This window comes from Myotis daubentonii, chromosome X (genome assembly GCF_963259705.1).
Source record: "Myotis daubentonii chromosome X, mMyoDau2.1, whole genome shotgun sequence".
In the NCBI taxonomy this organism is placed as follows: domain Eukaryota; kingdom Metazoa; phylum Chordata; class Mammalia; order Chiroptera; family Vespertilionidae; genus Myotis; species Myotis daubentonii.
Window position 1 is genome coordinate 97,661,681 of NC_081861.1, and position 16,151 is coordinate 97,677,831.

Below are 16,151 nucleotides of genomic sequence, written 5' to 3' on the forward strand. Positions count from 1 at the left end.
TCTTTATCTGACCTTCAATTCTAAATGATAGCTTTGCTGGGTAATCTTGGTTGTAGGTCCTTGCTATATATCATTTTGAATTTCTTGCCACTCCTTTCTGGCCTGCAAAGTTTCTGTTGAGAAATCAGCTGACAGTGGTATGGGTTCTCTCTTGTGGTAACTAACTGCTTTTCTCTTGCTGCTTTTAAGATTCTATTTTTGTATTTAACCCTTGGCATTGTAATTATGATGTGTCTTGGCGTGGACCTCTTTAGATTCCTCTTGTTTTGGACTCTTTGCTCTTACTGGACTTGTGAGTCTATTTCTTTCACCAGGTAGGGGAAGTTTCAATATCTTGTTCTCTCTCTTCTCCTTCTAGCACCCTCATAATATGAATGTTGGTACACTTGAAGTTGTCCCAGAGACTCCTTAAACTATCATCATATTTTTGGATTCTTTTTTCTTTTTGCTCTTCTGATTGGGTGTTTTTGCTTGTTCATATTCCAAATTGTTTTGATTCTCCAACTCCTTTACTCTAGTGTTGAATCCCTGTAAATTATTCTTTATTTCAATTCATGTATGTTTAATTTCTGATTGGTCCTTTTTCATGTCTTTGACATTCTCATTAAGATCCCTGAAAGTCTTATGAAGACCCTTGAGTAACGTTATAACCATGGTTTTGAATTCTGTATCCAGTAGTTTGCTTTTTTCAGTTTCATTCATTTGTTATGTGTCTTTGTTTCTAACTTTTGGCTGCTTCCCTGTGTTTGTTACTATGTATTAGGTAGAGCTGCTATGTCTCCTGGAATTTGGAGAGTGGCCTTGTGTAGTAGGCATCCTTTAGGGCCCAGTGGCTCAGCTTCCTCAGCCACCTGAGCTGGGCACTCTAGGTGTATCCCTGTGTGGGCTGTGTGCACGGTTTTGTAGTTGAGCCTTGATTGCTGTTGGCATCACTAGGAGGACTTGACCTCCAGGCCAATTGGCTGTAAGGACCAGCTGTGACTACAGTGAAAGAGCTGCTGTGCAGGAAACACTCCTATGCAGCATGATTTACTTCAGTGGGGCTTTGGTGCTCACTGAGTTTGACCCTTGAGTGTGTCACTTGTGGATGTGTAGAGTTGTAATATGCTATGGTCAGAAGCTGTCCATTGGGTGCACTGACTCTTGGGCCTCCCAAGAAGTGCAAAGTCAGCCACTGCCTGTGGCCACCCAGCAAGTGCTACAGAGGGATTTGCAGATGGCTGCTATTTGCTATTTTCATTGGGTTTGGAGGTGCCCAGGCAAAGTCCATCTATGAAGCAAGGCTGACTGGTGCTAGTGCCGGGTCTTGGGTCTTTTATTGATAGGTTTTGGGCAGGCTGTATGTAGCTAAAGCTTGTTTGAGAGATTTTAGCAAAGTCTGAAGCCTGAGCCAGGACAGGTCATTCATATGGAAAAACTTCTGCAAACAGCTTGTGTTGGAGACCAATTCCAGCATGACAGCAGGGCTGCATCTGGAATGGCTAAGGGCATTTCCCCAAACCTGAATAGGATACATTAAATTGAATTCGTGGCTGCCAGACAGCTAAAATGCATCTTAATCTACATGTTATTGCCTCCTGCACAAACACCTGAACAGCTGTAGGCTAATTCCCCCATTCTGACAATGGACTCTGTACCAAACCCTGACCCTTTGAAGTGTATATCTCTGCCTTGTCTCAGGACACATTGTGTTAATAAAACGCATGCGGTCCTGGGGACGAGGAGAACCTAAGACCTTAGACTTTAAGACCTTAGAACTTAGCTCCTTTAGCTAAGCTCCTCTGACCCCCAAAATGCCTTTCAAAATTATATTTTGTCTCCAGACTCTTTATTAATCTCTGGATTCCTATTTAACATCTACGCACAGCCTTCTCCAGATTCCTGAACCCTTCTTGATGCTGGGACAAGAGCACCAACAATAAGCTTGGGTGAGGCTGCAAATTGGATGGGGTGAGGACTCAGGGAATTACCAGAGTGGAACAAACAGTGTGCTGCAGGCTGATAGAGATTTATATATGACTGCAGGTCAGCCCTGAGAGAGGGAAGGTCCCAGCACAGGAACAATGACACCTGACAGCATTCCCTTCTGGGAGAAAGCCGCCCCTGAGTTTCTGCCCCAATGCCAGACAATCCAGTTCCTTGTATATGTCTTGGTCCCCGATGTTTCCCAGTGCTGGGAGTACAAGTACTTTTGTGTGCTGGCCCTTTAAAAGGAGCACTTAGGTCTTCAGCAGCCTCAGTGTCTCTCAGCTACAATCCCCGCTGGTTTTTATAGTCCATAGTTGTGGAGAATTCTCTTTCTAGCTCTGGAACCCTGGGATGGGGGTCTGGTGTGGGGAATGGACCCCTTGCTCCTTACAGGCAGCCTCCACAGAGATAATCTCCCACCCAATTAAAAAATGGCACATGTGTGTGTCAGACCAGCCAGTTCTGCAACTCTGCCTCTTCTACCAGTCTCAATGTACTTTCATCTTTACTTCCCGGGTTGTAGGACTTCAATTCAGCCAGCCAGGTGGTTCTGAATGAAGGTTGTTCTTTATTTTATTTTATTAGTTTTAACAATTTCTCTATTGTTTAAGGTATTACATATAGTATTACCTAAATCTCCTTTTCCCCACCATTGACTTCTACCAGGCCACCCCCAACCCCCAGCACATGCCCTCACCACCCTAGTATTTGTGTCCATTGGTTATGCTTATATGCATGCATACAAGTCTTTTGGTTGATCTCTTACCGCCCCCCCCCTTCCCTGCCTTCCTTATGAAGTTTGATGGTCTGTTCAATGCTTCTCTGTCTCTGGATCTATTCTTTAAAACATATCTATATTGATTTCAGAAAGGGAGGGGGAGAGAGAGGAATATAGAAGCATCAGTGATGAAAGAGAATCATTGATCAGCTGTGGGGATTGAGCCAGCAACCCAGTCATGTGCCCTTGACTAGAATCAAATCCAGGAGCATTCAGTCCATAGGCCAGTGAATGATTCACTGAGCCAGACTGGCTAGGGCTCGCTCTGAATCTATTTTTTTCCCTTACCATTCCATTTTTTTTAAAATTTTATTTATTTATTTATTTATTTATTTATTTATTTATCTTTATTGATTGAGGTATTACAGATGTGTCCTTATCCTCCCATTGCCCCTCCCCCCACTCTCCCACTCCTGCCTGCACCACCCTGGTATCTGTGTCCATTGGTTAGGCTTATTTGCATGCATACAAGTCCTTTGGCTGATCTCTTCCCCTGACCCCCCACCCTCCCCTACCTTCCTTCTGAGGTTTGAAGATATGATGGATGCTTCTCTGTCTCTGGATCTGTTTTTTGTTCATCAGTTTATGTTGTTCATTGTATTCCACAAATGAGTGATATCATGTGATATTTATCTTTCTCTGACTGGCTTATTTCACTTAGCATAATGCTCTCCAGGTTCATCCAAGCGGTTGATAATGGTAAGAGTTCTTTCTTTTTTACAGAAGCATAATATTCCATTGTGGAGATCTGCCACAGTTTTTTAATCCACTCATCTGCTGATGGGCACTTAGGCTGTTTCCAAATCTTAGCTATGGTGAATTGTGCTGCTATGAACATAAGGGTGCATATATCCTTTTTTATTGGTGTTTATGATTTCTTGGGATGCATTCCTAGAAGTGGGATCACTGGGTCAAATGGGAGTTCCATTATTAATTTTCTGAGGAAACTTCATACTGTTTATTTTTATGTAGTCCCATTTGTTTATTTTCTCCTTAGTTTCCATTGTCCTAGGAGTTGTATCGGTAAAGATGTTACTAGAACATATGTCTGACATTTTGATGTCTATAGATTCTTCTAAGATTTTTATGGGTTCCCATCTTACATTTAAGTCCTTTATCCAATTTGAGTTCATTTTTGTGTATGGTGTAAGTTAGTCTAGTTTCATTTTTTTGTCAGTATCTGTCCAATTTTCCCAACACCATTTATTTAAGAGACTGTCCTGACTCCATTGTATGCTCTTGCCTCTTTGTCAAATATTAATTGAGCATAGTGGTTTGGGTCCATTTATGGGTTCTCTTTTCTGTTCCATTGATCTATACATTGAGTGGCCAGATTATTATGACCCAATTGCCTTCAATACTGTGGTGATTCTTCCTGGCATTGACTCCATGAGATGTTGAAAGGTGATGGCGAGGAATCTGACACCATGCCTGATGAATAGCACTGTCCAGTTCTGTGAGATTTGATGGTTGTGGAACCAGCTGCCTGATGGCTTTTTTAACTTCGTCCCACAAATGCTCAATTGGATTGAGATCTGGTGATTGTGGGGGCCATCTAAGCAAGGTACAGTCTCCCTCATTTTCTTGAAAGCACTCCTGCACAATACGAGCACCGTGGTATGGTGCATTGTCTTGTTGGAAGAAGCCATCTCCATTGGGATATGCTATCAACATGATAGGATGAACTTGATCAGCAACGATACTTAGGTATGTTGTGCTATTCAGACATTGTTCCACACAAATTAAAGGGCCCAAATCATGTCAGGAAAACATGCCCCAAACCATAACACTGCCCCCACCAGCTTGAAGGGTTGTATTCATGCATGTGGGGAGAATGCTTTCATGCTGTTTCCGCCAAAGTCTCACTCTGCCATCTGCATGATGCAACTGGAAACGTGATTCATCGGACCAAATGACTTTTTTCCAATGCTCAATTGTCCAATCCTTGTGTTCCTGTGCGAATTGGAGACGTTTTATCTTGGTAACTGCAGACAGCAAAGGTGTTCAAATAGGCCTTCGGCTTCCATATCCCATACGATGCAGTGTACGGCTAATTTGCCTACAAACGTCAGGTGGTCATAATAATCTGGTCACTCAGTGTGTGACTGTTCTTGTGCCAGTACCAGGCAGTTTTGAGAACCATGGCTTTGTAATACAGCGTGATATCTTGTATTGTGATCCCTTCAACTTTGTTCTTCTTTTTCAAAATTGCTGGGGCTGTTTGGGGTCTTTTTTTAAAATTCCATATACATTTTTGGAGAATTTGTTCTTGGTCTGTGAAATATGTCATTGGTCTTTTAAGGGGGATTTCATTGAATCTATTGATTGCTTTGGGTAGTATGGACATTTTGATGATGCTGATTCTACCAATCCATGAACATGGTATGTTCTTCCATTTGTTTATGTCTTCCTCTATCACTTTTGCAATGTCCTGCAGTTTTCTAAGTACAGGTCTTTTACCTCCTTAGTTAAGTTTATTCCTAGGTTTCTTAATTTTGGGAGATACAATGGTAAATGGGATTGTTTTTTTAGTTTCTCTTTCTGTGAGTTCATTATTGGTGTATAAAAAAACCATAGATTTCTGGGTGTTTATTTTGTATCCTGCTACATTGCTAAATTCATTTATTAAATCTAGTAATTTTTAATGGAGTCTTTGGGGTTTTCTATGTACAATATCATGTCATCTGCAAATAATGATAGTTTTACTTCTTCTTTTCCAATTTTGATGCCTTTTATTTCTTCTTCTTATCTGATCACTATGGCTAGCACTTCCAGTACTATGTTGAACAGAGGGTTAAAAGTGGGCATTCCTGTCTTGTTCCTATTCTTAGGGGAAATGGTTTTAGTTTTTGCCCATTAAGTATGATGTTGGCTGTAGATTTGTCATATAAAGCTTTTATTATGTTGAGGTATGATCCCTCTAATCCCACTTTGCTGAGAGTTTTTATCAAGAAAGGGTGTTGGATTTTGTCAAATCCTTTTTCTGCATCAATTGACATGATTATGTGATTTTTGTCTCTCAATTTGTTTATGTGCTGTACCACGTTTATTGATTTGTGGATATTGTACCATCCTTGTATCCTGGAATAAATCCCAGTTGGTCATCGTGTATGACCTTTCTAATGTAATGCTGGATCTGATTTGCTAGGATTTTGTTAGAGGATTTTAGCATCTATGTTCATCCAAGATATTGACCTGTAATTTTCTTTATTTTCAGTGTTTTTATCTGGTTTTTAGATTAAGGTAATGCTAGCTTTAGAGATAGAGCTTGGAAGTGTTCCTTCCTCTTGAATTTTTTGGAATAGTATGAGGAGGATAGGTTTTAGTTATTCTTTTAACGTTTGGTAAAAACTACCCTGTGAAGCCGTTGGCCCAGGACTTTTGTTTGCTGGATGTTTTTTGATGACTGCTTCAATTTCCTGCAGAGTTATCAGCTTAGTCAGATGTTTTTATTGTTCCTGATTTAGTTTTGGAAGGTCATATTTTGCTAGGAATATGTCCAATTTTTCTAGGTTGAACAGTTTGTTGGAATAGAGCTGTTCATAGTATTATTATTATTATTATTATTATTTTTTAACAATTCTTTGTATTTCTGTGGGGTCTGTTGTTATTTTGCATCTTTCATTTCTGATTTTATTTATTTGGGTCCTCTCTCCTTGCTTCTTGGTGAGCCTGGCTAGTGGTTCATCAATCTTGTTTATCCTTTCAAAAAACCAGCTCTTGGTTTCATTGATCTTTTGTATTTTTTTTGTTTCTATGTAATCTATTTCCACTCTGATCTTTATTATTTCCTTCCTTCTGCTCACTCTGGGATTTTCTTGTTGCTCTCTTTCTACTTCTTTAAGTTGTAGAGTAAGATAATTTATTACCAGTTCTTATTTTTTGAGGTAGGCCTGTAAAGCTGTAAACTTCCCTCTCAGGACTACTTTCACTGTGTCCCATAGATTTTGGATTGTTGTGTTTTCACTGTCATTTGTTTCCAGGATGTTTTTTATATCTACTTTGATCTATTTGGTAACCTAGTCATTGTTTAATAACATAGTATTTCACCTCCAAATGTTTGACTTTTTGTGATTGTTTTTATTGTAGTTTATTTCTTTTTTTTTAAATTATAAAGCTCATTTTTAACTATTTTCTATGTATTTTGTTCACATTTCACAAAGCAACTTGGATCCAAAGTCTTTATGAATGAGTCGCTAGGAAAAGCAGGAAATATAGACAGGAGGTGCAAAACAGCAATAAACCCAACTCAATTTTCTCCACTTCTAAAAAACCAACCCGAAGGTAGAAGACCCTCATCAGAGTGTGAAACAGGGATGTAAAACAAAAGTTCTTTGTTTTTGGTCATTTTTGCTTTAGTGAGCACAATTCCAGTTTTTAAGCTTAAGAGTTTTACTTTCTTGCACATTTGCCTCCTGAAACTAAGTGAAGATTTGTAACCTGAACACCCCCTTCTATGATACATTATCATGACTTACAGTACACAGTTCTGCTTTTTGCCATAAAAATCTTAGAGCATCTCATAAAAACCCCCAAATGATTAATGAACTGCTGAGAATTCTGACTCGCTGGAGATGATTTAATTAGGAATCATCTTTCCAAACATTCATTCAGTGCTTCAAAATAAGTACTCATCTAATTTAATTATGATGACTTCACCGGGATGGTAACACTGCCCACGACGATGTTTACAAAAGCACTTCTCTCTCCCTTCGGATGTAGCAATGCAGCAAGAAGAAAAAAACAGTCTGTTTCCATATTCCTCATGTGTTTATACTCTGTAACAAGTGACAGAGTTTAAGTGTCACTTAAGATTATTTAAACAGCGAAGCACTTCAAGTTTGTGTGTCCAGCCATCTTCCATCCTTAAGTGAATCTTAAACTCGCTGGGCGTTTATTCCAGCAACGATTCCCACTCGGTACACGAGACAGGTATTCCAAGGCAACCGAAGCAAAAGACGACAGGATTCTAGCGTGAGGCCAGCGGATTTCAATGCTGCTCCAACATCAAACAATCCCACGGAGGTTACTGCAACACCCGAGCGATTCCAAAATAAGGTGCCCTCCCAGCGCACCCGCGGGCCAGGCATAAGCAACAGCTGACCAGATGCTGCACCAGGGGTGCTCCGAATAGCCTACCCTTTACCGATCACCTGCTGTTCGGCCTTGCACATCTTTCTAGTCTGTCCTAACCACAAACCTGTGAAGTTACGCATTATTATTATTCCCATGAACAAAGCGGGACACTTGGACCCAAGGCCCCAGGGCTGATCGGTGGCGGCACGAGGATTTGAAAACACCACCACACACACCCCAACGGTCCAGGATCTCTGCCCTTTAAAAGACACTTCTGTGCAAAAAGGCACCCGCGAGTCGGGAGGCTCCGGAGCTGGCCGAGTAGGCGCGGGGGGCAAGGACACAATCTCCACACAGACGCCCATCCGGAACTCGACCAGCTGCGACAGCGGCCCGGGGCACCCAGCAGCGACTCCGCCGCGGAAGGCCGGGCAGCGCCGCTCACCTTGGAGAAGCCGGGAGGGCCACAGTGGAGAGAGGCGCCCCCACGGGCCGGCGGGAGGGAGTCCCCCGAGCCAGGAGGAACCGCAGCGCGGGCAACCCAGAAGCCAGCACCATAGGCTGCGGCCAGCAAGAGCGCGCTGACGGCCCGCTCCTGGAAACCTCAGCTACTGTCGCCAGCCGCGCCGCCCCGCAGCCTCGCCGCATATCCGGGTCGCGCTTCACCACACTCACCTGCCTGGTGCTCCGCCGCCGCCCACGCCGCCGGGGGCCCCACGCTGGGGTGTGCAGTCAGCAGCCCAGACCACCCCAGCATCCAGCTGCGGCAATCCAACCTGCCTCTCTCCATCACCTGCAAACGGCCCCGCCCAGCGCTACACCATCTAGCCGCCCACTGCCATGGCCCGCCCCATTCCTCCACCTCAGCAGCCACTGCCGCTCCCGCCGCCTATTGTAGTTTATTTCTAATATTATGGCATTGTGATCTGAGAAGATGCTTGAAATGATTTCAATCTTCTTGAATTTCAAGAGCGTTTGCCTGTGTTCCAATATGTGGTCTATATTTGAAAATGTCCCATGTGCTATTGAGAAGAATGTATATTCTGTGGCCTTGGGGTGAAAAGTTCTGAAGATGTTGATTAACTTCATCTGATCTAGTGAATCAGTTAGGGTTGCTGTGTTTTTGGGGTTTTTTGCTGATTTTTTGTCTAGAAGATTTATTCAGTGATGTCAATTAGGTATTAAATTTCCCTACTATGATTGTATTACTGTCGATCTCTCCCTTGATATTTTCTAGAAGTTTTTTTTTTTTGTATGTATTTGGGTGCTTCTCAATTGGATGCATATATGCTTACCAGAGTTATTTCCTCTTGTTATATCAACCCCTTTGGTATTATGAAGTGGCCTTCCTTATCTATTGTTATGGCCTTCACTTTGAGGTTTATTTTGTCAGGTATAAGTGTTGGTACCTGAGCTTTTCTTTAATTTCCATTTGCCTGAAAGATATTTTTCCATCCCTTCACTTTCAGTCTGTGTGAGTCCTTTGTTCTGCAGTGGGTCTCTTGTAGACAGCATATATATGGGTCATTTTTTCTTATTCATTTAACCAATTTATGTCTTTTGATTGGAGCGTTTAGTCCATTTACATTTAAGTTTGTTATTGATAGGTACTTGTTTGTAGTCATTTCTGCTCTTTATGTCTGTGTTCCTTCTACCCTTTGTATTTCTTCTTTTTCCAACAGTCCCGTTAGCATTTCTTGCATTGCTGTCTTGGTGGTAATAAACTCCCTTAGACCTCTTTTGTCTCTGAAGCTCTTGATTTCCCTTTCAATTTTGAATGACAGACTGGCTGGACAGAGTATTCTTGGATTCTGTCCCTTGCTTTGCATCACTTTGTATTCTTCATTCCATTACCTTCTGGCCTGATGTGTTTCTGTTGAGACATCATTTGATAATCTAATGGGAGATCCTTTGTAGGTAACTCTCTGTTTCTCTTTTGTAGCCTTTAAGGTTCTCTCTTTTTCATTAGTATTTGCCATTGTAATTATGACGTGTCGTTGTTTGGGTCTTTTTGGGTTCATATAGTTCGGTACTCTGTGTGTTTTGTGTCTCTTTTTTCTTCCCTAAATTAGGGAAGCTTTCTGTCATTATTGCTTCAAATAAGTTTTTAAATCCTTGCTCCTCTTCTTGTCCTTCTGGCACCCCTATGATACGTATATTACTTCATTTCATGTTTTACCAAAGCTCCTTTAGCCTCTCTTCCTACTTTCTAATCTTTTTTTCTCCAATTGATGTTGAGGTTGGGTGTGTTTATCTGCCCTATTTTCTAACTCACGATTTCGGTCCTCTGCTTCTCCTAGTCTACTGTTGGAACCTTCCATTGTGTTTTTTATTGTAGCTGTATCACTTTGGATTTCCTCTTGATTCTTACATAAGTTGATTTTCTCATCTAGCTGGTTTAGGAACTATATGATCCTTACTCTGAATTCTTTTTTCCGACCTATTGCTTGCCTCTGTTTCATTTAGTTCCTTTCCTGTTAACGCCTTTTATTTCCTTTGGGGGTTGTTTCTTTTTCTTCCCATTTTTGCTCTCTCTTTCTGACCCTGGGCACACTGCTTGGGGTTTGGGAGTTTGAGTAACTCTCAGAGCAATGGTCCAGAAATCATTAGCCTATAAGGCTGGGCCTGCCTTGAATCTCACACCTATATTGTCTCTTCTGCATTTTATTCCCTTTTCCAATGCATCTGGTACCTCGTTGCCTGCTTCAGATGCTCAGGGTAGTGGGAGAGGGTGCACAGTTCCTCTGATGTGTGACTCCCTGTGAGTACCCAGAGCCCTGTGACATGCAATTCACTGTGCAGCCCTGACACCCGTTGGCAGCGCACTTGTGGCACAGTCCTGTGGCCCCTGGCTAGGCACACTGGCTTGCTTGGGGTCACCCTGGCAATACATTCCCATGGCCCGGAGTGAGGCATGTGCTGGGTTGCTTTAGGTAGCCCCTGCAAGACTCTCCCAGGGGCCAGGGAGAAGCAGGTGCATGTTGCTCTGGGTCACACAGTCCTGGCTTTCCTGTAGCCTGGTGTGAGACCTGTGCTGGGTTGCTCCAGTTCACCCCTTCTTATCATGGGGCCTGGGCAGGTTTCCCTGGGTCACTCAGATCGCTCTCCCTCCCATGTTCCCCAAAGTGAGGTGCACATTGGGTTGTTCCAGATGGCCCTGGCAGTTCTATCCCGGGTGCTGTGGTGGAATGGGCATGGGTTGCTCTGGGTTGCAAAGTCAGAGCTCCCCTATGGTGTGTCCTGGGTTGCTCTGGGTTGCTTCGACAGCAAGTCCTGGTGCTGGGGGTGGAGCGGGTGCAGGGTGGCTCTGGGTCAGGCTAGCAGCATGGTTCTTGGGTCCAGGGTGGTGGTGAGGAACAGGGATCCTCCTGGCTTGCTCTCACTGTGGGATTCTAGGATGCTGTGTCCCAGTGGCTGGAGAGGAGGCCTGGTTCAGGAGCTCACTCTTGTGGTCCTCACCCTGCAGACCACTGGGAGCCTACCAGGAGGTACTGCACCACTCACTGCCAGTGCACGGTGGTGGTTCCATGTGGTTTATGGCTGGCAAGCGGTGTTCTCTAGGCAAACTCTGCCCTTCCTTTTTGAAAACTGTCTCCTCAGCTGTGTCTAGTTTCTTAATTCAGGGTGGATGTTCTCTGATTTAGTTGCTTTTCTGGCCTGGCCCTAAGAGGATGTGCACAACACTGCTGCCTATTTGGCTGCTATTTTCTATCCTCTAGTTCTTTATTTTAGTTGTAATTTTTATCTGGTTGTAGGAGGCTGTAAGTACAGTCATTTACCTACACTGCTATCTTGGTTATCCACCCAATGTAATTTTTAAAATGGTATAAAGTTTGGCTACATAAACAAACCTTGAATAAGATTGTGAAATATTTAAACTGGTTGTTTTTTGGAGGTGGGGTTGAGAGAAGATATACCCCATACTTATCAGTGAGACTGAAAGCTTTTCCCTAAAGATCAGAAACAGGACAAGGATGACCATTCTCACAACTTCTGTTGAACAATATACTGGAGGTTCTAGCAAATACAAAAAGTTAAGACAATCTCAAGAGATTAAAAAACACACAATTGACAAAATTCAAGAACCCTTCCTGATAAGAACACTCCACAAATTTGGAATAGAAAATAACTTCCTCACCTGGTAGAGTATGTATATTTAAAAAACCATGGCTAGCATTATACTAGTGGTCTTAAAGCCTGAAAGCTTTCCCACTAAGATCAGGAACAAGACAAGCATGCCTGCTCTTATTGCTTCTATTCAACATTTTACAGAACTTCTCGTGAGGGTAATGAAGAGAAATAAAAGAAACCCAGAATGCCAAGGATGAAATCAAACTATCCCTACTTTCAGATGATACAGAAATTTCTAAGGAATCCTCTAAAAAACTATTGGGACTATTAAATCAGTTCAGTTTAGCAAGGCTTCAGAATTAAAGATCAACATACAAAAAGAATTATCTTTCTATAAGCTAAAAATAACCCAAAAATGAAATCAGAAAAATAATTTCCATTTACAACAGCATAAAGAAAAGAATGAAATCCTTAAAAGAAATTAACAAAAGAGCCCAGTCAGTTCGGCTCAGTAAATAGAGCATCCACCAGGCAGACTGAAGTGTCCCAGGTTCAATGATTCTGGTCAAGGGCTCATACCTCAGTTGCAGGATCAATTCCCGCCCCTGGTTGGGGCACTGGTGGGAGGCAACCAATTAATGTGTCTTTCTCACATCGATGTTTCTCTCTCTCTGTGTCTCTCCCTCTCCCTTCCACTGTCTCAAAAAATAATCAGTGGAAAAGTATTCTCGAGTAGTATTAACAACAAAACTAACAAAAGATGTGTGAAACTTATACACTAAATACTTCATAGTGTTTTATAACATATTAAATAAAAATAAATAGAGCAATATCCTCTGCTCATGTACAGGCTGACTTAATATTGTTGGGGTACTACTCCCCTAATTGATCTGCAGCTTCCACAATATTTATCCAAGGGAGAGAGAGAATGGATTTCTTACTTCATGTCTCAGTTAAAACTGCTTGAAAAAGCAATGCTTTATATACTATGGGCATGTATTAATTTAATAAAAATATAAACATAAAGGAAGATGTAAACATGATAAATAATGAGGTTAATTTTAAGCTTATATCAAATTTTGAACCACAGAATTTTTACCTCTTGAAATCATTCCTGCAATAGCATTTGATTGTTTAGTAATAAGACTTATTTCATCACTCTATGTGGGGACTACTCATGCTCTTTGGCTCTAAACTTTAATTTTTGAAAATGTTTTTCTTTCTCATTGCATTTATGGAACCAGTTGCATATCCCCATCAAGTCATATTGAAAATAAAGATCAACTACTACATTCATTATTCTTTTTTCTGTGTTTTACCAAATATATTTGTACTGGCTGTCTAAAAGATTCATATATAAATCATATAGCTAAGTAGTAACTTAAAGAAAAATATTGTGAATTTTAAAAATTACACAACCCAAAATCATTTCAAAATTGTCAAATACAAAGAAGAAAAAGAAGGAAAAAAAGTCATATTCAATAATATAACTCTCAAATAGCTTTTCTTGATTTTTCAGTGTCTAATTTTCCATATTTATTTATCTATAAAAATGGAAAACATATTCACAAATCTTTATGACGTTTGTATAAGATGTAAACAATTTGGAAAACATAAAGGAAATCTGTCCAATATGTAAATTATAGTTTTATAATTTGTTTCCCCAGTAATAATGGGTGTTTTATACTGAATGCTCCACTCTTGTTATGTTTAATAACTTAAATGGTGGTGATTATGTGGTAAATTAAGATTACTGCAATAAAACTGCATAATGAGTAGATGTTCTCACTGCAGCACTTTACAGATTTTTTCTATCTAATGTAATCATCTTTATGGATATTTGTATTTTATGTTTTAGAACAAAAATGTTGGATTACTCTAATTGGTTATAATTTGTTTCTTTCATTTACTGGTTTAGATACATCTCTCACATATTTTCCCTAAGTACTTAGCACATACATAAAAACTTGTAATCAACTAGACCACAAAGAAGGCTTAAATCTTAATTAGAAGAAACTCTACCCATCACATTTTTTGAACAGGGAAAGAATCAAACTCAAACTTAATGACCCAAGCTTTTATTTTTTTTTTTTTTTAAAAAAAAATGGAAAACGGCACTCCTGCCCTTTTGGCGTGACACAAGAATGGTGCTGTAAGCAAGCCTAGTGTGACGTCATGGAAGCTCCTCAAGAAAAACAGCCACAGCTTTCTAGGTCACACTAAGGGGCGCTGTGTGGGAACCTCTGGGGCAGTGGTACACCGGCTCACTGGAAGATCTTATAGCCATGAGCAGTAAGGAATATTTCAAGGGTGGCCGCTCTGGCCACTGGGTCCGGGGATGCCCCAGAGGGGAACAAGCTCCAGGGAGAAGAGCTAGTGGCCGTGGCAGAGGTTGTCAGTACAGTTCTGCCACCCTGTCTGACATCTGTTACCGCTGCGGTGAATCTGGTCATCACGCTAAGAACTGTGACCTTCACGAGGACGTCTGCTACAACTGTGGGAGAAGTGGCCACATCGCCAAAGACTGTGTTGATCCGACGTGTTCAAGAGGGCAGGGCTGTTGCACTTGTGGCAAAGCAGGTCATCTGGCTCGTGATTGTGACCGTCAGGAAGAGCAGAAGTGCTACTCGTGTGGTGAATATGGTCACATTCAGAAAGAGTGCGCCCAAATCAAGTGCTACCGGTGTGGCAAGAACGGCCATATGGTCATCAACTGTCCCAAGACAATGAAGATCAAGTGCTATCGTTGTGGAAAGTCTGGGCATATAGCCCGGGATTGCCCCACTGAAGATACAGCTTAAATTTTTCCTTTGTGGCCCCCCCCCTCCTTTTTGCTGATTGATAATTGTAGTATTTTCTCTGAAACCTCTTCATTGACCAACGATTGATAAATGAAGACTACTCCTAGGCCAGTTAACTTTAATCACCATCTTTAAAGGAGGAAAAGGTTCGTGGAAGTCTTATATTTAATGTTTCTGCTCCACTAGTGAATTCGCTTATTGAACAGTAATTCTGAGCCTAAGGCAATTTCTAGGTCCTTTTGATGTATTTTTATTTAAGCTTTAATTAAGACCTACTGTGTGCCAGATACTATTGCAGGAGTTTGGGATACATCAGTACATAAATCAGACCAAGTTTGAGGACACGGACCTAGAATCTATGAAGTAAAATATGTAGTGTCTCAGATGAAGATAAATTGCTACAGAGAAAAAGAACACCAGGTAAAAGGATAAAAATTATTTGTGTTGGCGGGGGGGCCACACGTGATTCTGTTTTAGAGAAAAAGGCACCCTGAGGAAGCGACATTTCCTCAGAGATTCATTGCATAAATAAAGCTGATTCTCGAAATGACTGTGATCTTGACAAAGTAACTCTAATTTATTATGTATTGATTGCTTCTAATTATCTGACTTCATTACCTTTTAAGTAACATTAAAAGAACTTTATCTGATCTTCCCTAGTTTAATGAAATCAGCAACATATGTATAATGTGTTTAAAGAGCTTATAGGGAAAGTGAGCAATGAGAAAAAAACCAACTAAATAAAACAAACCTAAGCAGCAAATTGTGGACATAAATATATTGATGGCAAAATTTGGATTTCTATACTTTAAAAATCTAAGACCATAAAAATTAAGATTGAACATAGATTGGGCCTTCAGTAATTTCCAAAATACACATATTCATCGATACAATATTATATTTATATTTAGGAGTTTCTGGAAAATGTGTTTTCACAGATATGAAAAAGTTCAGTTTCATAGGCTGAAATCTATTTTTAAAAATAGTATCTGAAAACAACTGAATTTCTATAAAATATAAAAGGCACTTTTATTTATTTATTTATTTATTTTTTTATTGCTTAAAGTATTACAAAGGGTATTACATATGTATCCATTTTATCCCCCCGCCCTAGACAGTCCCCTAGCCTCCCCTATCCCCCAGTGTCTTATGTCCATTGGTTATGCTTATATGCATGCATAGAAGTCCTTTAGTTGATCTCTTACCCCCCTACCTCCTGCCCCCCAACCCTCCACGGCCTTCCCACTGCAGTTTGACAATCTGTTTGAGGCAGCTCTGCCTCTGTATCTATTATTGTTCAAAAGTTTATAATGGTCTCTATTGTCCATGAATGAGTGAGATCATGTGGTACTTTTCCTTTACTGACTGGCTTATTTCACTTAGCATAATGCGCTCCAGTTCCATCCATGACATTGCAAATGATAAGAGTTCGTTCCTTTTTACAGCAGCATAGTATT

The 16,151-nt window shown here is 40.9% G+C and overlaps 1 protein-coding gene across 1 annotated transcript; it reads left to right on the forward strand.

The window, feature by feature from the left end:
- The first annotated feature begins 14,178 nt into the window (after positions 1–14,178).
- LOC132224184 (CCHC-type zinc finger nucleic acid binding protein-like) lies at positions 14,179–14,694 on the forward strand. The gene has a single exon (XM_059679289.1). The coding sequence runs from the start codon at positions 14,179–14,181 to the stop codon at positions 14,692–14,694; it is 516 nt and encodes a 171-aa protein (XP_059535272.1).
- Positions 14,695–16,151: the final 1,457 nt, after the last annotated feature.